Source organism: Bombus bifarius, unplaced genomic scaffold, assembly GCF_011952205.1.
Source record: "Bombus bifarius isolate JDL3187 unplaced genomic scaffold, Bbif_JDL3187 scf7180000007974, whole genome shotgun sequence".
Taxonomy (NCBI): domain Eukaryota; kingdom Metazoa; phylum Arthropoda; class Insecta; order Hymenoptera; family Apidae; genus Bombus; species Bombus bifarius.
In genome coordinates, this window is record NW_022884360.1 from 1,901,158 (window position 1) to 1,925,032 (window position 23,875).

Sequence of the window (23,875 nt, forward strand, 5' to 3'; positions counted from 1 at the left end):
TAAGAGCGCAATCTCTGCTCCCTGTCCACCCTCTTCCCCGTCCCTCTCAGAGAGATCAAATTTTCTCCAACCCTCGCTCCTTCTCGGAACGCGTTTTCCCCTATTCTTCGAGAAATCGTTCAACCTTTCCGCGTCCGAATTTCCTTCTCCAGTTCGTTCCTCCTCTTTCTTCTTTTTCTTTCCTCTTTCGTCCGCGCGTTCCACGAACTAACTTTCCAAGCGTGTTCTACAGGCGAAGATGAGACTAAAACGTCACCACGTAGCAGCAACTCGACGAATGATTCGTTAAAAAGTTGTAACAAAAGTATGCAACGTACACAGATACGTGTTTGACCGATGAAAAGCTTCTTTCGTTTTACGAGCAAACAATGGATGCACAACATTTTCCGTTTTATATTATTTTATCAAATTGTGATCCGTTTTCTTCTATCAAAATGAGGATCACAACGTTCGACAGATTAGGTTTAATATTTGTATAAAGATGCATCGTTGTAAACGAAAGACACTTTCCAGACAACCTAATATTTGATCGATGAAAAGCGGACATCGACGCGCTATCGAATTTCTCGTAGACTTTCAGTCTCGCGATTAATTTTGTAACCAGAACGAAAGCAAATCGCATGACACAATGACGCACGAGAATAATAAACACATCTGTGTGTACCTTATGTCGCATAATAATTATTGTCTCATATTATCCGATTAAGCAGTTGCTCGATTTTTGTTGCTGCGAGAATTTACATAAAGTTGGATGGACGAAAGAAATAGCAATTTTGAATGGAATTGCGAATTTTCACCGGGGCCTGCTGAGGTCAGTGTTAAATCAACGACGAGAGGAAGAGTATCGACGTGGCGTGTTCGCATCGCGCTTCGTATTCTGTTACAACTTTCGAACGAAGCATTTACCAGGTTCTCGACGTTTCGCTCTTATTTTTATCTGCAAAACACACCGGCAAGGTTTGTACAGCGAACTGCGGGACACTTCGTGCGAGTCGACTCTACATCTGCATATGTACGCGATAGCCAGCTTCGTTCGACCAGGTATTTTTAAACCCACGAAACACGCGTCAGGCTTAAGTGACCTGTATATCCTACGTTACAAAATATACGATTCTTTAACCGCGCCTCGCAGCTAAAATACTCGAAACCGCGGGCATCGATAAGAGTGAAATTTCTCTCTTGATCTCGATGGCTACTTGTCACGTGAAGACTGACAAAACGGTAAGCAAACTGAGAAAAAAGTGGGCGACAGGGTTGCGCCTGCACCGACGTGATTTTCCTTCGCGCGTGCACTTAACAACAACGAAGAGGGGAAACAGGCGAAATATCCAGCGGAATTTTCCGACGATTAAATCGGTTAAAAATCCGAAACAGAGGGAAAATCGAGAGGCCAGCTCGGTCTCTCTGTGCCTCTCTCTGTCTAGGGAGGGTGGAAGAACTCTCGGGCGTAGAAGGGGTTGAAAGAGACAGAGAGAGGGACGGTTGCCTGGCAACGACGAGAGGGGTGCCCGGCAGTATAGATCGCTATCCAGCCACCTCCTGAGGGGCGGGCTGCGAGGGTGGAAGAGGCGAAACCACCCCGTTGGCAAGATGGCTTTATTACCCTCCGCCGAGGAGTTGCCGATGTTGCTGCAGTAACTTGCTCCAAAGCTCTAGGAAATGACTTTGGCGTAGGTGCTTTACGCCGGTGGCCCAGCCCGGTCTGCGTTAGGCTACAGGCTGCCTGGATTTACGGCCGACACGCCGCGACTCGGACCTTCTTCCAGCCATGCGAATAGACAGAGTCGCATAGTGTGCGCGGCAATTGCAGGCGAGCGGAACCTTCGACTCGCGGAAATTCCTGCGAAAACGCGAAAGCAACGCCTTTCTCGTTATCCGTTGAAACGGCTAAACACTCGGTGCAAGCTGTTGTTCAGATGCACCGGCGAACAGGACACAGCGGAGCAGACGAGGAAGCGCGCGGAATCGTAGAGGGTGCGATTTACTAAGATGAAAAGCTACCCCCTCCATCTATAGCGGCGTTGTCGGCGTTATCTAACGCAGACAGAGATTGCCTGTGTTGCTTACAAAACCCTGGCAACGCGTTCGAGCTATCTTTCGAGGCTCGAGCTGCCGCTTGAACCGCCTCGGCCGCTTCAGCCGGCGCGGAAAGGCGAGTCTGCGCCGGGGAAAAGCGACGAGAAAATCGATGCCCGCCGAGGGTAAATCGCGCCGCAAATTGCAAATTGCACCGAGATCGAGCGAGATCGATGCGCGCAATGTGCGCGACGATTCGTTAAAAGGTAGCTGGGAAAGGAAACGCGTGACTCTTTAAATCGCGGCGTATCGATTGGCCGGCAACTGCGAAGAGGAAGGAACGAAAGGGCGCGCAGCAAGGGCGAAAGAGAAGAGGATGGGAGTTATCGGGATCGGTTCGACAGGCAGCTTCCGGGCGATTCATTCCCACTATCGACTTCATTTCTTCCGGGCAATTTAATTTGCTAGTGTCAGCGTTACGCCCGCCCGAAATTATCTACCCTTTCGCCCGTTATTATTAACGTTATTCGCAAAAACTCGGCCCGAAGCGATCCGTTTCTACGCCGCTCTATCGCGATATAAACGGTCCAACAAATTCACACCTGGCCGACTTGACGAAATTACGGGGGAAAAATGGCCAACGAGCGCCGCTACACTGGCAGCGATCTTCAAATTAATTCGATAACGTCCCTCTCGCCTCCATATTTACGATACCATCTACTACGAAAGAGTTCTCCAGCGGCAACGATCCCGCTAACGGCCCGAACAATCGACAAAGTTTTTTCCTCCCCGTGACCGAGCCAAGAAGCGGTGGCAAACGTTCGGAGGACGAGACGGGCAAAGACGAAGAAGAAGGGCGAAACTCGGGCCGAATTGATACCGGAGGTGTGTCTCGAGGCCATCGCTATCTCGTGTCGTGGAAGCAAGGCGAAGACGAAGAACGAAGCCAGGGGTGAATTTGAAAGAAAGTGGAAGTGGGTGGCACGTCATTCCGCCAGACCAATTAAATTTTTATATCTCACGGTGAGAGTTTGAGCGATAGGAAAAGTTGCAGCACGCTTTTCGCTTCTCGAAAGTCGAACCGGTTCGATCGCACGAATGTGACGAAGAATGTCGATCGAGATTAACCCGCAGTACGCGTGTAAAAGAAGTTTCTCAAATATGTCTCGTAATATGCAAATATGCGGTGATGTTACCGTTCGTTTGCTGTGACGGGTTTGCCACGATCCTGACGAAACGATTCGTCAGAGTCTACGAATTCCAAGTCGAGGGATTTGTCGTGGTAAAATAGAAATTAGTCGATTCGAGTAGAATAAGAGATAACAAGTGTCGCGGGTAGTAAAAATCGCTCGTTTCATCGACTCGAGCTAAGGTAGCCCCAACGTGTACGCTTCTCGTCTTTGTTTCGTTGTGAATGAGAAACTTTCGAGTGTCGTCTTTGCATGAAAATAATCGAAGATCGTGGAGAAATATCGTCGAGCTGCATTCATCGAGTTGGCCCTTAAAGAGAAATTTGAAACGCGTTTCTCTCGAAACATGTTTCTATCGAGTTCGGCCTCGCTACCAACGTAATCTCGCAATCTCCTGCTTACAAGCTCTCTTACTTTACTCGAACGATGTAATTAACTGGACGGAGGAATTATTTGAAAATGATTTATTGGAATTTCAGACGAAACGAGCCTGCTGTTTATTTGGAAAATAAAAATAGTGGCGGTAGCTCGTTATTTCAAAACCGTTATCTTCCATTTTATTTCGAACGAAACGTGGCCAAGTTCGCGAGCAACGCGTAAGCGTAAAAATGTTTAATTCGTTGCCATCGATTTCACGTGGGACGACGCTTGAAAAAACAAAATGGCATTGCACACCTGGCTGGCCTACCTGCAACTCCGATGGGGGCGCGTTCTCTCGCCGCGAGACGAAGAAACGCGCGGCGCCAGTTACGAAGTCGAGTTTCCGCGCATCGAATTCGACGACCCCGGAGTTACGATCGTCCGGGGACCTTAACCTCCGTTTTTCCAGACGAAAAGCACCGAGAACAGAAAACAATAGAGATCTTGCGAGCCAGCAGCACGAGAGAGGCGCGCTCGTAAAATTGGACGAAAGGAAGGACCGTGACTCTGGAGGAGATTCGACCGATGAAAATCGAGGAAACCGAGGGTTAAAAAGCGCGAGAGCGCCGCTCCAACTCATAAACCACGTAATCCCTCGTAAACTGTACCTTATCCCGAAAGCGACCCCTGCGACGATAGCTTATCCTCTAAGAAAGAAGGCGAGTTTGATGAGAGAAGCAAGAAATTACTTTCCTCGAGTTCGCCTTCGTCTGTGAAAAGTCGGTTGAAACCGTTCGAATCTGTCGATAGTTGCCTATTCTCGCCGAGTAGAATCGTAAAGCGAGCGCTTAATAGTTCAAATTGGTCCCATCGATCGCCACCGGAGAAACACGGAATTTTGTTCGTCGATCGATACGGCAATTTAACTTGTCGCTGGGAGAAGAGAAAGAGATGCGAAGAGTAAAGTTTCGAGGGATCGAAAGACACGAAAGTCGATACGACTATAATCGTCGTCGGATATATTCCACCTCTATGTCCCTTTCCGGGACACGGATTTTGCTTACCTTTCGACTATCATTTTGCATTCTTCGAGCTACGCGCTATAGTTGACGGTTCTTCGTCTTTCATTTGCCACGAACGTCTTTTATTTAAACGGTTCTTCGTTGTCGAGGTATCCCACGACCCGATTCGAAGTTTCAATCTGCCGCGATGTGCCGTGTAAAATAGGTACGTAGCTGTATTTAACACTTTGAGGACAGTATGCTCTGACGGGCATAAATTCGCCGGAATTCGCGCGTATTTTCCGAATGATTGAAAAGATTCAAAAGGACGCTCGGAAAGTTCGTTCTTTTATAGAGTTTGAAAATTTCTTTTGGAACGTTATAACGTTTATTCGAAATTTATATTTTGACTCGATGAGCATATTCTGGTAACGTTTTTTAATGCCATATGTTTGAAAGCGACTTTCCAGATGGAAGATACCAAGCAAAATTTATTATTTTATTAAATTCCTTAAAAATCGGAACGAACTTTCCGAGCAGCATTTGACAAGTGCAATATTTTCTTAAAAATCAATCAGCGTATTTAAAGATGCTTCTGGTAACGTTCTTTAATGCAATATGCTTGAAAACAATTTCTCCAATGAAAAAGTAATAAGCAAAATTTATTATTTTATTAAATTTCTCAAAAATCAGAGCAGCATTTCACAAGTGCAATATTTTCTTAAAAATCAATCAGCATATTTAAAGATGCTTTTAGTAATGTTTTTTAATGCCATATGCTTGAAAACAATTTCTCCAATGGAAAAGTAATAAGCAAAATTTATTATTTTATTAAATTTCTCAAAAATCAGAGCAGCATTTCGCAAGTGCTATATTTTGTTAAAAACCAATGAGCATATTTTAAGATGCTTTTAGTAATGTTTTTTAATGCGATATGCTTGAAAACAATTTCTCCAATGAAAAGTAATAAGCAAAATTTATTATTTTATTAAATTTCTCAAAAATCAGAGCAGCATTTCACAAGTGCAATATTTTGTTAAAAATCAATCAGCGTATTTAAAGATGCTTCTGGTAACGTTCTTTAATGCAATATGCTTGAAAACAATTTCTCCAATGAAAAAGTAATAAGCAAAATTTATTATTTTATTAAATTTCTCAAAAATCAGAGCAGCATTTGACAAGTGCAATATTTTGTTAAAAATCAATCAGCGTATTTAAAGATGCTTCTGGTAACGTTTTTTAATGCGATATGCTTGAAAACAATTTCTCCAATGAAAAAGTAATAAGCAAAATTTATTATTTTATTAAATTTCTCAAAAATCAGAGCAACATTTCACAAGTGCAATATTCTGTTAAAAATCAATGAGCATATTTTAAGATACTTTTAGTAATGTTTTTTAATGCGATATGCTTGAAAACAACTTCCCCAATGGAAAAGTAATAAGCAAAATTTATTATTTTATTAAATTTCTCAAAAATCAGAGCAGCATTTCGCAAGTGCTATATTTTGTTAAAAATTAATCAGCGCATTTAAAGATGCTTTTAGTAACTTTCTTTAATGCAACATGCTTGAAAGTAACTTCTCCGATGGAAAGCTACCAAGCAAAATTTATTATTTTATTAAATTGCTCAAAAATCGGAACAAACTTCCCGAGCGACCAATATCATATCAATATATTGAGAACAATTCCGTATTATTCAATCACGTAATGTAAAAATACATTCGTAACATTTCGTTTATAGCACCCATTACTTCTTTTTTACCATTTCATTTAACAATAGTTAACAATTTTACAGGATACCGCATCAAGTACGTAAGACGCGAATTCGCTCCCATTTCTCTCCCATTCAAAAAGCGTTAAAACAGCCTTCGATTGCTCGTCGATAACCTTCGAATTTAAAAGGAAGAGATTTCAAACGAATGATTAAACACACTCGCACTCCTATTAAACGTTCTTCGTACATTATTATTTTATTAAATAATATTAATAAATATTGTTCGAATAGTAAAATATTATCTCGCGTATGAGTTACTATCGTTGCTAGTCTCGCGTTATCCCAATCGACCTGGTGGAATTCGAGCGGCCGGTAGCTGCTCTTCCAATGATTTACATCTTCTTTCGGACTGCTCGGTGGAGAGGAGGTTCGCAGCGTATTTTCGGACGACTGGAGCGCGATTCGAGGACGAAAACGACAGCGTTTAGGCCGGCGAGCCGAGAAACGCGGTTCGACTTGCACCGAATACCTTGTAATTTTCCACTTTCTATTCGATCTAAGCTAATTAATTTACCTCCAATTAATTACCGACAATTGCTGCCGCTCTAATTACGCGCGCTCGATTAGAATCTACGAAAGTTTACGGCCGAACGGGGCGATCTTAACGTCTCAGGTTTTGCATGTGATTTCTCCCTAATGATAGCCGGCCTGGCGTACACCTAAATGCACGAAACCGATCTGTGAGCGAATATTCGAGTCGTAATCGGCGATGGTGGATTTGGCGTAGCGTGGCCGCGAATCCCGCGGCCGCTAAATTATCTTCACAGTTTCTGATTCCGCATTAATTGCTCGACTAATTAAGAAACCGGAGAACGCGTCTCGTTAGCGCGCGGTGAAGCAAGTTCGACGGAAAGTGAGTCGAGTATGAAAAGGAATAACGTTACAGACGAGCCTGCACAGTGAATCGATTAACGCGTGCCCCGTGCCAAAGGAAACAGAGACACAGAAGGCTGGAAAATCGGCCAGAAAATATCCTATCGTCGCAGCGTAATCGCTTTCTCCGATGTATATACCCTGTGCCATCGATCAAATTAATCCGGCCGTATGCAAAGCGACTCGTTGTTCGGCCGCGCCGTTTCTAACTGACGCGCGCCGATCATCGCGATCCTCCTGCCACACGCTCTATTCCAGCGTATATATGCAAATCGTTGGAGAATGATCGAGAGCCGTAATCCGATGAAACATCTTTGTCGATTGGCAAACCTGTGCGTCACTCGACGCCACGCAACCACCGCAGAACGTAGCGCGTTTTCATCGCTAAAACCCAACCTTCCATTTCGTTTCCATTCGCTTTCCCCCGCAGTTCTTCCATCCGAGATTCGACAACGAGGAAGAAGCAACTACGAGGCGAGAGAGGGGAGCAGAAAGAAGAAACAGAGGGAGCAAAAGAGAAAAAGATAGAGAGAAAAGAAACTGTGGCAGATGAAGGCTGCTTTGTAGGACGATATCGCTAAGTGGAAATCAGTGGCCGGGTGGCGCCTCCGCCCTCTGCCCTTAAGGGCTCCTCTCGTTCACGCTCCTGGAATCGCGACGGCGACCCGCTACCGGGAACTTGCTAACTTCATTAAAATATCGCCATCAACACCGAGGCCCATTGTCTTGAGGCTTAACCGGCCGATTAACCCTGCCCGACATCCCTCCGACGAGAACAGTAGATGCATTTTCTTTCTGCCGAGCAAAAACCATCCTCCACGGCCATCCTCGACCACCGCCGCCTCTCCTCGCCAATCTATTTATCGATATCCCGTTATCGGTTCTATCGGTTCTTCGAAATTTTACAGGCGCGAAAATGTACGTAGGTAGGTACGCGCGATTGAAAATAGCGTGCAAACCGAGGCTGAGAAAAATTGGCCTGCGAAGCAGCGAGAGAACGAAACGAGCCAACGACCGACCAGGAATTTTACACGTTTCCGCTTTGGACGATCGCCGAGGATAACTCGTTGAGAAGCATGGAACAACGATCCTCTGTTGTATCTAACGATTCTCAAACAACAGTCCCTTCGATGAATCGAACGACGATTCGTTCGTAAGGAAACGCCGCGAGATACAAAGCACGTTTTACGACGCGCGTGTTTGTCGTTACGCGAATGTGCCAAACGTGTTTCGCACAGGCAGTTCTTACTGCTGTTTCTAAGTACTAACTCGATCAGTGTCCTGCATAAGCGTTTCAGATCGTTCAAACGAGCTAATCAAAATAATCGAAAACAATTGATCGACATAATCAAAATTAATCGAAGTAAACCGCGAAGGGAATCGAACAGAGGAATAAGACGCGTTTTCTAAGTACGAACCGAGCAATTTCCTGTATCCAAGCGTTTCAGATTAATCAAAATAATCGATTGTATCAACATAATCAAAATTAATCGAAGTAAACTGTGAAGCGAATAAGAGAATCGAACAGAGGAATAAAACGTGTTGTCTGAGAGAAGCGAATGGAGAATAGCTCGGCACGTTTTATCATCGGTTGGATGCGATCAAACTTTTCAAGACTAGCGAAACGAATTCGTTCGGTAAACTGATATAAGTATAAGTATAAGGCTCTCATCTTTCATATTCGATGAATCATCCGCGATGAGTGAAAATGTCGGTGGCTTACCGCGCGTGCACACACACACGGTACGTCCGCTTCTCGCGTTTTCCAGACGAAGTTTCAAAAATTCAATGGAATAATAATAATAATAATAATAATGAATAATACCGATAATACTAATAATAATAATACTAAATAATACTATTGTCACGTCCCGCGCTGCGCACGCTCCGTAACGTAGACTAAAACTACCAATAACGCGAGTGAGCGTTCCAATTTGAAATTTAAATAAATTTTAACAATTTGTATAGAAAGCAAATTCGAGCCTCACAACCCCCACGGAATAACCCGTCACACGACGACCCCTCCACGGTAGACCTAAATATAAATAAGCGTAGCGACATAGAAGAAAGAGAAATAATTGCTTAGTTTTTGGCGATTAATTGGTTCTTGGTTCTTGGCGATCAGTTGCCCATTTCTTGGCAAGTAATTTCTTGTTCATAGCGATTAATTCTCAATTCCTTTAGCTCTTAATTTCTCAGTTCCTTTGCCTTTTAATTCTTTAGTTCCTTGGTTTTTTCAGCTCTTAGTTTTTTGCTCTCAGCTTTTAGGTTCTTTAGTCCTTTAGTTCTTTAGCTTTTAGTTCTTTGTTTCATTAGTTGCCGGTGCTTGTTAGTCTTGTTAATCGACGTGTTTGTATTTGTCAATTTGTAAACTATCGAAGATCCATGAAAATTAAAATCTTGTAATTAATAAGAGTGAAAACGTATTGCGAACGATTGTAACTCCGAGTATTCGAAATTTCAACGACAATTCTGTCAATATCCAATTACAATACGAATAAACATTTTTTTTTTTGTGAAGAATATTTGTCTAATGATATAATAGGATTAAGCGAACGTTTATTTTCACCAACTTTAATCCTCTCCCGTGCCAGTACTCCTGCGCGTAGCAGGTTAGCCGAAACGTGGAGTTTAATTGCCAGTCGCATTAAATAACAGACAATACTACAATTTATTCTGAATTCAAAGGTTAACGGCAACACAACCAAAACGAGCCAAACAAAACGTAACACTATAATACTAATAATAATAATACTAAATAATACTATAGTTTTAAAAATTCAGTGGAATAATAATAATAATAATAATAATAATAATAATAATACTGAATAATACTATAGTTTCAAAAATTCAGTAGAATAATAATAATAATAGTAATAGTAATAATAATACTGAATAATACTATAATACTAATAATACTAATAATAATAGTAAATAATACTATAGTTTCAAAAATTCAATGAAATAATAATAATAATAATAATAGTAATAATAATACTGAATAATACTATAATACTAATAATACTAATAATAATAATACTAAATAATACTATAGTTTCAAAAATTCAGTGGAATGAATTATCATTATTATTATTATTATTATTATTATTAAATAATAATTTATTAAATAATAATATATAATTATATATATAATTATTATATATAATATATATTATATATAATTATTATATTATATAATTATTATATATAATATATATATATAATTATTAAATAATAATAATAATTATAGTAATAATAATACTGAATAATACTATAATACTAATAATACTAATAATAATAATAGTAAATAATACTATAGTTTCAAAAATTCAGTGGAATAATAATAATAATAATAATAATAATAATAATAGTAATAGTAATAATAATACTGAATAATACTATAATACTAATAATAATAATACTAAATAATACTATAGTTTCAAAAATTCAGTGGAATAATAATAATAATACTATAATACTAATAATACTAATAACAATAATACTAAATAATACTATAATACTAATAATAATAATAATAATAATAAATAATAAATAATACTACTTTAAGTAAATATTACTTTTACTTGCTACGTCGTATTTATCGCCATCGATGCTATTGTACGATCATTTTAGAAGTGACAAAGTGACAAAGGTGGACCGTGGTTCTCGAAAATATCGCTAAATAATATCGTACGATACGGCACAGTAACGATAAATAGACGGAAATATCAGGTTGGAGAAATTTATAAAGTAAAATGTTGCGCGTAGAAAGTCGAATTTCGCAAAAAGTAAACGATCCAAGAGTAGATTCGGCTGTAGATGGAAGACCTCCTAGGAGCGGGTACGCGCGAGGAATTCCGAACGTTTTGCACGTAGGAACGAACGAGGGGCCATAATGGCAGCCGGTCGGGTAAAACGGATGACAAAGAGGCTTTAACGATGTCCGCGGTGTGCTTGGTTGAGTGACGCAGGACACGAGCCCGCGGCCCTTCTTTCCTCCTTGAAAGAGACGAGAAAACGAGCGCGCGTGTACGCCGAGACGAAGCAGCAACGAACACGGACCACGCACGTCGTACGAAGAAGCTACTCGTTCCCGTGCGGTTTTTTGCCGCGACTGTAATTGAGCCTGTCTCGTCGAGCTACCGTCTAAATGAATTACGAGGCGCCGTGCACGGCACGAGCCCTATCCCCGGGGCCATTACACTTTTTTCCCAAATCACCGCGATTCTTCTGCGTCCATTGCTAGACTCTTCTTTTTTCTTCGTCGTTTCGCGTCATTTTTTCTTTCAACTTTCGTTTCGTCTCGTTTCGTTTGGCTTCAGCGGAAGAAACTGCAAACTCTTGTAAATCGCTGCGAGTAGGAAGCAGTAGCACGCGTTATACGCTTACAAAGAATGCCTTTGTGATTATGATTCAAAGTTCGTCGCTAATTAAGCGCAGCCTGAAAAGTCATATTCCGCGAAGAGAAATACCGAGTGGGCGGCTCGATCAAAGAGACAGCAGGGAAATCGCAAGCTGGTTGCAATTAACCAGGAGGGAAAAAAGCCTCCGACTCGCGTCTATCCTTTCATAAATCACCAACGAACGAACTCTGATTCTATAGAATCTCTAAATCCATTTACGTATTTTATTTTACTTTTTAATATCGTTGAAAAGAAATTCTGACATATCATGAGTACATCCAATGATATAAAGACTCGGCCTGTTCGTTGGTTAAGTTTTTCTACGTTTATAGGCAGAAAGAAATAATTCATATGATATCTGACGTCGATGTTTGAAACTAGTTACTACTCGCGAGTACGTCGATTACTTATTATCGACGCGGACGAGATGCTAAGGGTTGGTCGGTAAGGTTACCGACATTGTAAAGGGGAAATATTTATCGCTGGCGTAGATGCCACTAAATAAATTCAAATCTCGCGCGCAATTAATTTCCAGATTTCATTCGCAAGCAAGAAACGAATAATTTCTACCACGTATAATGATTATATATATATCGGAAGCTGCAGCATGCAAAATTTTCTAGTGTTCCTACTATTGACAACTATCAAAATTTGTACTCGTTGTTTATCCTATACACTCATTCTAATGTAGATTCTCTCGATTACCCAAACATGTTCTTTGTAAATTATGGTAAAATGTAGTTTGAATAAAGAAAGATGAACGCTGATGTATATTTTACGTACCAATTTCATTAGTCGACTCCAAGCTGGTACTTGGACGTGTTCTCTATACAGATTTTTCCGTGTATCAACTATAAAATCACAATAAAGATATTTCATTATTCATTATTGCTCTAAATAATAGTTCTTCTCTCGTACAAGTTTAATCCTATTGTATACATATAGCAAATTCTTTTTCGTTGGACACATATGCTCCGAAAAAGTTTGAAAACAAAAGCTATGTCGATAAATATAAAACTATAATATCATATATTTCATTGAGAATATAATTTAAAAAACAGAACCTAGCAAATTGTTTTACCCAGCAAGTATTATAGAAAATACTATATTTAAATATTTTACATATTTCTTCATATCATATAAATTTTGTACAATTTTGCACTTTCATATTTCCTATAGATATATAAGAATCCTTGGTCTACTTATGATTATAATAACTATCAAGAGAGAAAGAAAACTCACCGTCGCTTATTTTCATTAACGACGCAAATTCAAGCACAAATTTCATTTTTGCAAGTACACGAAAATGCAAAGTTACTAACTACTTACTAATTTCGAGATTTAGTTGTTGAAGACACGTCATCATCGCTCGAACGCTGTAATTGGCTCGTCACCGCCAGCTTGACCAATCGCGTTACCGCCTGAATTTATATACAATACAAGAGAGAATATACAATACGAGAATGTACAGAGAATATAAGAATACAAGAGTTTGGAATAAATTAATCAATAATAATTTTATTAACTTGATGATAAAAACTTAATAATACATTAAATTAAATTTTATTATCGCACAATCTGTCTTCTATCAGCTATAATTATTGTTTATATTACATCAGGACGTGTGTGATTCTTATAACCTATAAGCCTTTAGTTTTGAAAAGTATTTATTAAGTACAAGGTATTTATTGAAACGTCAAAATGTTACGGAGACAAGCGAGGCTTCGTAGAGAATATCTCTACAGAAAATCCGTTCAAGATAAATTAAAAAGCATTCAAGAAAAGAAGGAAAAACTTAAACGCAGCCTAGAGCAAAATATACCTATACATCCAGATCTAAGAAAAGATGCTTTGAACATACAAAAACAATTAGCTTGGGAAGATGCTGGACCAGAAATGGCTGTTGCTATTGGAACAGAAATGGGAGGTGTTGTGGGATCTCACGAAGATGATGAATATCGTTGGGCCGGAGTTGAAGATCCAAAAATTGTGATTACCACTTCTCGCGACCCAAGTTCCAGATTGAAAATGTTTGTCAAAGAATTGCGTTTGATATTTCCTAATTCTCAAAGAATGAATCGAGGAAACTATGAAATGAAACAATTGATACATGCCTGCAGAGCAAACGACGTTACAGATTTCATAATTGTGCACGAACACAGAGGCGTGCCTAATTCTCTTATTATTTGTCATCTTCCCTATGGACCTACTGCATATTTCACCATGTCGGACGTTATTATGAGACACGATATTCCTGATATTGGAACCATGTCTGAACAATATCCTCACCTTATATTTCACAATTTCAAAACAAAGTTAGGTGAACGTGTTATGAGTATTTTAAAATATTTATTCCCAGTACCAAAAGAAGATAGCAAAAGAATAATTACTTTTGCCAATCATGATGACTACATATCCTTCCGGCATCACACTTATAAAAAGATTCATGGAAAGGCCATCGAACTAGTAGAAGTTGGTCCCAGATTTCAATTAAAATTATATCAAATTAAATTAGGTACTTTGGATGCAGAAGCAGCAGCTGATACGGAATGGGCATTAAGACCTTACATGAATACTAGCCACAAGAGAAGATTTTTATCTAACGAAGATGGATGGCAACAAGAAGATGATATTTAAATTTGTATGCATTTCTTTTAATTAATTCCAACGAACTTGATAATGTAAATAATACATTTTTTTTATAACATATTCTAGATTTATTATTTTTTTATCATTAGATCTACTAAATTTATTATTCTAGATTCTTATCTTTTTAAATAATGTAAACTATTACTTTTATATCTTATAAGTTGGAAAGTTTATGCAACTTTTAGAACAATCTATGTTTTCCACAAAAACTAAAATCAAACTCTTATTTTTAAATTTCGCGCGTCGCGTCCTAAATGCGTAACTCACGCTGCGCAGTGCATTCTGGTTTCCTTCGTAGCAGTTGTTTTTTAAATCACCATAAAAATAAACAAAGTTTGGGGTTTGAGGAGTAATTTCTGTTGGGAAGAGTGCTGAAGATTTGAACAGATGCATTTGCAACAAAAAAGCAAGAACTTATTAGCGCGTGATGCGCGCCAATGTTCGTAAGCCCGCGAAATCTGAGAGAACGCCGCGGCACAAGCTCCGACAGCAACGAAACGACGCTATGGATATGTTCGTGACTCCGAAACGTCAGAAGAATGACGGTGAGATCAGCTTTCACTTTATAGGGAGAGATATTTGGTAGACCAGTTGCTTGTTTGCTCGTATCGCTTGCAGTATTCCGCATGATTTGCGCGCGTTCGTAGCAAATTTATCAATTTCTTTGCAATATTTACTCCAATTTGCGTTTTGGTTACTAGCGCTTTTGTCCGTAGCGGAGAGTCATTAAACTAATGATGTGTACAATTCATTCGTAGTCAGGTTTTTTAAATTTGAGAAATTTCATGAAACAGAAACAGGCTCCAATGAGAGAACGATTATTACAAAAAACAAACAGATAAAATTTTATTCGAATAAATGGCAATTGCCTTGTACTCATAATTTGAAGTAATTGTAATACTCGTTATGTTCGTTCCAATATGTAGAATGTTTATGTACATCAGGTATAAAGAAAGTTCTTTGTACTTATGTGTATGTAGTAAAATTTATGTGACACATAATACGCGTCCACGAGATCTAATAATTGGTATCAGACACATCTAGTTAAAAAATTTCAAAATATCGATCAAAAAAATTATAATACAAACAAGTATACAGTGAACTACGTTTGGATACCCATGCACACTCTTCGTGTAAAGTACATTTGCATAGAAATAATGATCTTGAATCCCAGAAGGTTATGAGAGTGGTAGTTAGATCTTACAAAGTATTTTGGTCCCTTTCTCTTTCTTGGCAAGGTGCAGTCCGCTTTATCTTTCAGATCTAGAGGTCACGGGTATCTCCCGCAGTGGCCGTGTGAGAAAGAAATCTTCCAAACTCGTTGACTTTGAATCGCCAGATGATTTTACGGATAACAAGTACAAACGTCAAAAAGCACAACAATTACAAAATCAACAATTATTGGACAGATATGATTCCCAACGTATGTCACCAAATCAGTCGATCCAACATGCAAGTAGTGGAAGACAAAGGAAGAATTCAAATTCCAACTCTGGACAGCAAAGAGTTAAACAAGAGACATTGTCAGATAACGAAGGGTCTTCAGGGTCAGAGTCTGACGATCCCTCTGGGTTAAATGAGGATGAAAGATATAGTATGGATTCTGGAAGCGACGATGACGTTGATCCTCTTATGATAGATGATAGAGAAGCAGGGTTTAGAAAGCTTGAACCACCTGGCCAAGAAACACCTTCACAAGCAAATAGTTTGTACATGCTTGAGAAATGTAAGAAAAAGCTAATTATTAAAGATGGCAAAATAATAGGTAGAATGAAGGCACAACGTAAAGACAAAGGGGTATGTACACATGAAAGTTACTAAGGGGATGATTATTTCACAATTCGATGATGTTTTCAGAAAACGAGATTTACCGCGTACATGTTGTGGGCTAAAGAAATTAGGCAAGAGTTACTAGAGCAATGTCCTTATATGGGTATATAAGCTTCACTCTTGTTTCTCCTTACTATGTATGGTCAGTTTAGAAAACCGATGCTAATATTATTCGTGAAACGTTGCTTTTTGTAGATTTTGCAGCAATTTCTAAACGTTTAGGAGAACTGTGGGCTACAGTACCAAATCTGGAAAAATATAACTGGCGCAGACGCGCAAAACGCTTGGCAGCAAAACCTCATTCTTTACCTGCGAGTAAAGATGAGCCTGTTTGGAAAATGCCGCCGCCTGCTTCGCGAAAAAAATTCATTAATAAAATTGGTGGGTTTGTTGGTTCTCATGTATACATCATTTTTACGAGTATATCTCTAAAAGTTATATGGTAGTTTATTCATCTTGATTTGCTTCTCGTGCACGCGTATTAGTCAAAAGTCTTTCAAATAATATATCATTTATATGTTTTATGCCTCTGAGAATTATATGGTAGATGTCTTATTATCATTTGTTTTGTATGCATGTATCTCGTTTAGAGATAGGCAAATCGAACAACACAATGACATTTGTAACATTTTATGTTCTGTCTTTCTTTGTATTACAGGTAATGGGAAAGAGCAAAAGCCTGCTACCTCCAAAAAAACTATTCAACTAGGTCTACCCTCGGTTGTAGGAAATGTTCCGGTATCGCCGCCGTCGAATCGAACTGGGAAAGATTTAGTTAACGAACCAATGATAGGAACAGGAATGTACAAAGTCGTTGGTACTCAACCTATCGATGTAGCTGCTCATCTCAAGCTTCTCGGTGAGAGTTTAACGATCATTGGTGAACGGTTAAAGGAACACGATGGGCAAATAGCGGTATCGGGCAGTCTGTCGGTCTTGCTGGATTCTCTACTTTGCGCACTGGGTCCTTTGATTTGCCTAACACAACAGGTACCAGAAACTAATGGAGCTAAACACGAAACACTTTCGCAAATGCTCGACAATATTGCGTATCTTATGCCTGGTTTGTAATATATGTAAAAATAATGAAAAAGATAATCTAATAATATACAATGTAAATATATCGATAAATTAAATAGACATACATAATTGTTAAATGAATTAAGAATAACGAAGAAATAATATAGTTTTGTTTGCTACAAAAGGAGAGAATTTTAAAGTGAAATCTTTGTTATATTTTCTCTGCTTATAAAAGTAAGAAGTTTTATATAAATAATATGTTTGTACAAAAAATTACAATAAACATTTGAATAATTCTATAACTAACTGTACACGAAAAATAACTACGATCACTTATTCATGTGGTAAGATTGGGGGACAGGTACAGAATAGATTTTTGTCTCCATATATATCATCTATCCTTCCAACACTCGGCCAAATCTTGTTACTTCCTTTTACAAATGGCTGTAAATAAATATGAATATAATTTATTTATTATTCATTCTCTAATGAATGTCAAGTATAGTCACTTACAGCTGGAAATGCTGCCAATTCTCGTGAATATGGTCTATCCCATGTACTTGATATTACTTGTTCTTGAGTGTGTGGTGCCATTTTCAATGGATTGTTAACAATGTCTAATTTACCATCTTCTATATTATCAATTTCTCTTCGTATATCTACAAAACAAAACTTTTGAATGTCTATTGATATCTTTCTTAAAAGGAAAACAAACGTTTTTAGTGAATATATTTAGTATTCTTACAAATCAAAGCATCGCAAAATCTGTCCAATTCTCTTTTGTCCTCGGATTCGGTTGGCTCGATCATTAATGTACCCGCAACAGGCCAGCTCATTGTTGGAGCATGAAAACCATAATCCATTAATCTTTTAGCAATATCTACGGCCTCAATATTTGCCGTTTTCTTGAGATCCCTTATGTCCAAAATGAATTCATGCGCTACCAATCCTGTCTTTCCCTTATATAGTGTCTTGTAATACTTTTCCAGTCTTTTACTCAAGTAATTTGCGTTTAGAATAGCAACTTGGGTAGCTTTTCTTAACCCGTTTGGACCCATCATTTTAATGTAAGCCCATGAAATTGGTAGAATAGCTGATGATCCGAAAGGAGCAGATGATACAGCGCCAGTTTGTTTTACGTTGTTATGACCATTACCCGAACAATTAATTACAGGATGAGATGGAAGAAATGGAGCAAGATGCCGTTTTCTGTACGTAAAAGTCATCATTTGTATTGCATATTTACATTAAAATATCAAAATAACGTTACTTACACTCCAATAGGACCACATCCAGGTCCTCCACCGCCGTGAGGTATACAGAATGTTTTGTGTAAATTTAGATGCGAAACGTCACTGCCATAATCACCAGGACGACATAGACCAACTTGAGCATTCATGTTAGCACCGTCTAGATACACTTGACCTCCAGCTTCATGAACCATATCACAAATATCAGCGATGGTCTCCTCAAACACGCCGTTCGTCGACGGATATGTTATCATCAGACAAGACAACGTCTCTCGGTATTTATCGATCATTTCTGTAAGATGTACGATATCCACAGAGCCGTCTTTCTGTATGAGGATAGGCTTCACTTGCATACCGGCCATTTGAGCAGAAGCAGGGTTAGTGCCGTGAGCAGAAATGGGAATCAAACAGACTTGTCGATTCTTGTTTTCATTTGACTCATGATAACGTTGTATAGCTCTTAGACCGGCGTATTCCCCCTGAGCTCCACTATTCGGTTGAAAACTTATGTTATCGTAACCAGTTATAGCGCACAAATCCTGCTCCAGTTCAGCAAATAGCTGTTGATATCCTTTGGTTTGTTCAATAGGTACAAAGGGATGGATATCGGTGAATCCACGTAGGCTACATGGCATCATCTCCGTCGTAGAATTCAATTTCATCGTACAGGATCCCTGTTCAAATAGCCAAAAATATAACTGTGTTGACGATGGTGTAGAATGTATTTTTATATGACCCATTCAATTACCAGTGGTATCATACTATGTACGAGAGATACATCCTTATTCTCTAAGGACTTCATGTAACGAACTATCCTTGTTTCGGATTGATGGCTATTGAATACAGGATGTTGCAAATACGGCGTAGAACGAGCGAAATGGGATTTATTGAGGTTTCTTTCTAGGCAAATGTCTTCTCTACACATTTCTTCAACGGTTGTATCCGCACAGAATATTTTAAAGATATCATTTATATCTTGTTTCGTAGTAGTTTCATCCAGAGATATTCCAACTCCGTCCTCGTAATACCTGAAATACATTACTCTTGTAATACCTGTATTTTATTCGTTTAAGTTATTTTCTGGTAAATTACCTAAAATTTATTTTAAACGCAATCGCATTTTCTTTTATAATTTTTGAAGGCACTGTAGGTAATAATTTTATAGTGTCAAAAAAGTACTCATTGTCCACCTTATTCCCTGCTTTTTCTAAACCTTTTGCTAGGATCAGGCTAAAGAAGTGTACCCTATTTGCAATATTTCTTATTCCTTCAGGTCCATGGTACACAGCATACATCGCAGACATATTTGCCAGTAGTGCTTGTGCAGTACAAATGTTGCTAGTAGCCTTATCTCTTCTGATATGCTGTTCGCGTGTTTGAAGGGCTAGGCGATACGCATCCTGACCGTTCGAGTCCTTCGTAACACCAATCATCCTTCCCGGCATCAAACGAACTAATCTTTGACGACAAGCGAAGAATCCAGCATGAGGTCCTCCATATCCAAGTGGAACCCCGAAACGTTGGCTGGTACCAACGCATATATCAACTCCAAATTCACTCGGAGGCTTGAGTATGGCCAGCGCCAACAAATCAGCAGCAACGCAAACGAGCGTCTGCAATGAAACGCATCAAACGTAATTGAATTTATTTGTTCAAGGATTTCAGATCTCGAAATACATACACCGTCCGCGTGTGCCTTCTTCACGACATCTTCGAATTCGTAGATAGATCCAGTTGTGTCAGGATATTGGAATAGGATACCAGCAACGTCCTTTGAGCTGGTATCAACTCGAAAAATATCTCCGATTTCAAGATCGAGACCCAAAGAAGTAGCACGCGTTGCAATCACGCTGATTGTTTGAGGATGAACTTTGTCAGAAACGAACAGTTTCTTTCTCTTGTTGCTCCTGTGAGCAAGACCCAAAGCCTCGGCCGCCGCGGTACCTTCATCCAGAAGAGATGCGTTCGCTACTTCCATCCCGGTTAAGTCGCATATCATCGTTTGGTAATTCAGCAAACCTTCGAGTCTACCTTGCGAAATTTCTGGTTGGTATGGAGTATATTGTGTTGTCCTATAATAGAACTTTTTCAGTTACCGTAGCCGCGTTAAAATCAGCGATAAATCGCACTCTAAGAAACATACCATCCTGGATTTTCGAATATGTTCCTCATAATGGTGCGAGGAACGCAACAATTATTATACCCCATGCCAATGTACGAACGCCATACGTCGTTCTTTTCCGAAATCTGTGTAATCTTCTTTAACAATTCGTATTCAGCTAAAATGTAATTGTCATTTTATGCAATCTGCTCTATCAGAATATTAGGATATATTTGACATTTTAGACGAAAGTGTTACAATTAATTTTCAGCGTTCAAAAATCACGTGAATGCTAATCTGACCGCACGAGATTGAACTCTGACCCAAGATACGTTCATTTCACAACGAAAGGCCATCTTATTTATGGAACATAATGAAACTAGTGCATGTTTCAACAGAAAAAACTGTCCCATTTTTTAACACAACTAATTCATCGGCTTATTAAAATATTTAATGTGCAAAATTTTCATAAATCATGAATGAATATACTTCGAGAATGTTTGTTGCTCATCCACTGTGTTCATTTCAATATCATGGGGTTATCGGTTTACACGTGTTTCATATCTACAGTCGCGTGACTTCACACGTTTCTACGTATTGTAACAGTTTCTTTTTCAACTGCCGTAGTATATTATTTTAAATAAGTTACACATTTTACTTACTGACTGACTGTTCAATCTTTAATTCTTCCTTGTAAAGAATTTTTGCCGGGACAGCAGCGTTTGTTAATTCTTCCAAACTCTATTAAATTAATTAAATAACTTGATGACTATCTTAAAATAATGTTTCTATTACTAAGTTAAAATACTACCTTGAAGCCAATAGTTTCCAACATTTCCAATTGTTCATACTGTCGAGGACCGATATGTCTAATTTGAAATTCATCTTTTTGCAGAAGAAGTTCACCAACATTTTCTTTTTGCAAGTTATTCAACGTTAATCCATGTGCGTGTCGATGTGCATTACGTTTATTTAACAATCTTGTACACTTTGCTAGCTTAAAAAGATATGACATTGTAAATTACAAAATAAAGACTTGATAATAACTACTTTTCTAATGGCAGAATTAAACACTATAATTGCTTGATAGATTCCAGGCAACTAAAGAGTATACTAAAGGAAACAGAACCTTTATACCCTAAGACGCATCATCTAGTGATGTCATAACGTCTGATTACAGCTTTATCTTTTGTGACCCTAAGTTGCCAAGTATCTTGAACAATATTGGAAAACTACCTTTGCTCATGTATTATTGTAGTATCGTAAAAGAAAAGAGTTTGATTAGGGATCGGTTGAAAATAGAAAAAACCGTGTCATCGTCATTCTGTGGTTAGTTTACATTGAAGAGCGCCTATGTGACTAAAGTTATCTAGTTCTTGCCAAACATGAGCGTGCAGAGATACCAGAAAAACAATGAAGAACGCTAGGGCAAAAGGACGGTTTCGGGTTCAAGAAGCGAAAGGTCAGAATATGCGAGTCGAAAAGTGAGTGTGAGTCAGAGTTGATCGAGACATCGAAGAGTAGAGTCGTTAGAGTTGATCGAGTTGTCAGTGTTGTAGAGTTGTTAGAGTTGCTAGTGAGAGAGAGAGAGAGAGAGTGTTAGATTCGTTGTGACGAGAGTTGCCAAATATCTGCAAAGTTATTTGAGATAGATACGAGTATCGCATTTAGTTTCAGTTAAACAAACATCGTTTTCTGTCCAATTGATACCTGTATATTCAATTCATTATTAATAAATTGTAAATAATCGGGGAAAAATTTATATTTTAATTTCCACCACACTACAAGTGGGGACTCGTCCGGGATTGAATAAGACAGAGAACGACACGTTTTAACGGAGCTATTTGTGCTAGAGTAGAAAAAGAATAAAAATGGCAAACGTTGAAGACGAACGATTGTCGGGTGAAGAGGATTTAACGCTGGAGGAGCTGAGCAGTAAGCTCGCACAGATGAATTTGCCTATATCTGGTGCGAGGTCAGTGTTGGTTGCCAGGCTGAACAGAGCGTGTAGGGCTGGCCGATCTACTCCTAAGGAATCGAAGTGTGGCGAAGAATCAACAAACCAGCGAGACCTAAGGAGCAGGCAGAGAGCCGAACGCAGTCAAGAGGGAGAGGAAGACCTCGGGAAGCTGAGGACGAAAGAATTGAGAGCGCGCCTCGTTAGCTTGGGGTTGGAAATAACGAGAAGAAAGACTACAGGCGGTCCTAGAAGGAAACGATGTATCGTTGGAAGAAGAAAGCGACGACGAAAGTGAAGACGAGGACGATGAAAAAGGCGTGCGAGAATACAGGAGAGACATACGAGCGGTGTCATCAAAAGGTATGCGTTGGTTCAATAGTGAGTCTCAAAGACGCAGAGAATTCATTAGAGAAATTCAGCGGGGATGATCTGCTGAGTGTAAACAGTGGGTAGAAGACTTCGAAGAAATGGCAGAAGTGTGGGGTTGGTCAGACGCTCACACGGTGGCCTATGCCAAGAAAGAAATTATACACCCAGAAAATTTTCGACGAATATTTTGATGGATAATGAGTCGTACGATGATATAGCGATACATGTAGTTTTAGATACCTTGATGCAACACTCGTTGATAATCGGCACAGACTTCTTCGATACTGTGGAATTAAACATAAAGGAAGGAAATGCTTCTATTCGTAAAGTAGAGAAAAAAGATTGCAATAGACTCCCGGAGGTGTTTAAAGTAGATGCAGAAATACAGCAATACGAAGTAATAGATCAGTCTCAATCTGACTTTGCAATCCCGATCACAATTGAAATAAGAAACGGATCTCTTCATGTTCCTATCGAGAAGAATAGTAGAGAATGTACGACAGTTGTAGTTCCCACGAGTGCTTGTTTCGAGGGCACCGTCATATCGGGCAAAATTTTATTAGATGAATCGGTCGCGACGAACATAATCGCGGTAGCGTCGGGTGGAAACGACACAGACGGTTGCGATGAAGTTTTCGTAGGATGTACAGAGTATCGTGCGGATTGTAGAGACGAACAAACAAGTTCTAGCGCGAATTCTAAGAAGCGAATGAAGAGCGAGAATGAGGCGGCTACGGAAAAATTTGAGGTAGTGCGAAGGCGAGCTATCAATCCGACCTCTTGTCGGCGAAAGGTGTTTAACAAGAGACGCAAGAAGGTGACAGCATACAGGACGGGAGATCTAGTGGCGATCGAGAGGACGCAGGGCGGTCCCGGGCTGAAGCTGCATCCGAAGTTCCTTGGACCGTATCGGGTGGTAAAAGTCCTGCGAAATGTATACATAGTGCAGCGAGAAGGCGAGCACGAAGGGCCACGTACAACTTCCACGGCAGCCGATCACATGAAGTGGTGGAATGTTGACGATAGTGATGTAAGTGCGAGCAGCGATGATGAGCACATCTGAGGGCAGATGTGATT

The 23,875-nt window shown here is 39.3% G+C and overlaps 3 protein-coding genes across 6 annotated transcripts; 2 read left to right on the top strand and 1 right to left on the bottom strand.

Annotated features, from left to right (window-relative positions):
* Positions 1-13,060: 13,060 nt before the first annotated feature.
* LOC117216972 (U3 small nucleolar ribonucleoprotein protein IMP4) lies at positions 13,061-14,614 on the top strand. The gene has a single exon (XM_033464174.1). It carries the CDS (start codon positions 13,321-13,323, stop codon positions 14,254-14,256), a length of 936 nt encoding a protein of 311 aa, XP_033320065.1. The 5' UTR covers positions 13,061-13,320; the 3' UTR covers positions 14,257-14,614.
* A 59-nt stretch (positions 14,615-14,673) lies between these two features.
* Positions 14,674-17,384, top strand: LOC117216971 (HMG box-containing protein 4). Of its 3 annotated transcripts, none has more exons than XM_033464171.1 (5): positions 14,674-14,813; positions 15,530-16,065; positions 16,126-16,201; positions 16,294-16,479; positions 16,757-17,384. In XM_033464171.1, exons 1-5 carry the CDS (start codon positions 14,696-14,698, stop codon positions 17,167-17,169), a joined length of 1,329 nt encoding a protein of 442 aa, XP_033320062.1. In that variant the 5' UTR covers positions 14,674-14,695; the 3' UTR covers positions 17,170-17,384. The 3 variants fall into 3 exon arrangements, with proteins under 3 accessions (XP_033320062.1, XP_033320064.1, XP_033320063.1); XM_033464173.1 differs by having other exon boundaries at positions 16,826-17,384; XM_033464172.1 differs by having other exon boundaries at positions 15,536-16,065.
* A 40-nt stretch (positions 17,385-17,424) lies between these two features.
* On the bottom strand, positions 17,425-21,687 carry LOC117216970 (glycine dehydrogenase (decarboxylating), mitochondrial). Of its 2 annotated transcripts, XM_033464170.1 has the most exons (11): positions 21,281-21,687; positions 21,132-21,210; positions 20,512-20,647; positions 20,388-20,440; positions 20,050-20,318; positions 19,461-19,981; positions 19,117-19,396; positions 18,393-19,042; positions 17,864-18,327; positions 17,632-17,777; positions 17,425-17,562 (listed from the first exon to the last, which is right to left on the bottom strand). In XM_033464170.1, exons 1-11 carry the CDS (start codon positions 21,482-21,484, stop codon positions 17,452-17,454), a joined length of 2,913 nt encoding a protein of 970 aa, XP_033320061.1. In that variant the 5' UTR covers positions 21,485-21,687; the 3' UTR covers positions 17,425-17,451. The 2 variants fall into 2 exon arrangements, with proteins under 2 accessions (XP_033320061.1, XP_033320060.1); XM_033464169.1 differs by having other exon boundaries at positions 20,050-20,440.
* Positions 21,688-23,875: the final 2,188 nt, after the last annotated feature.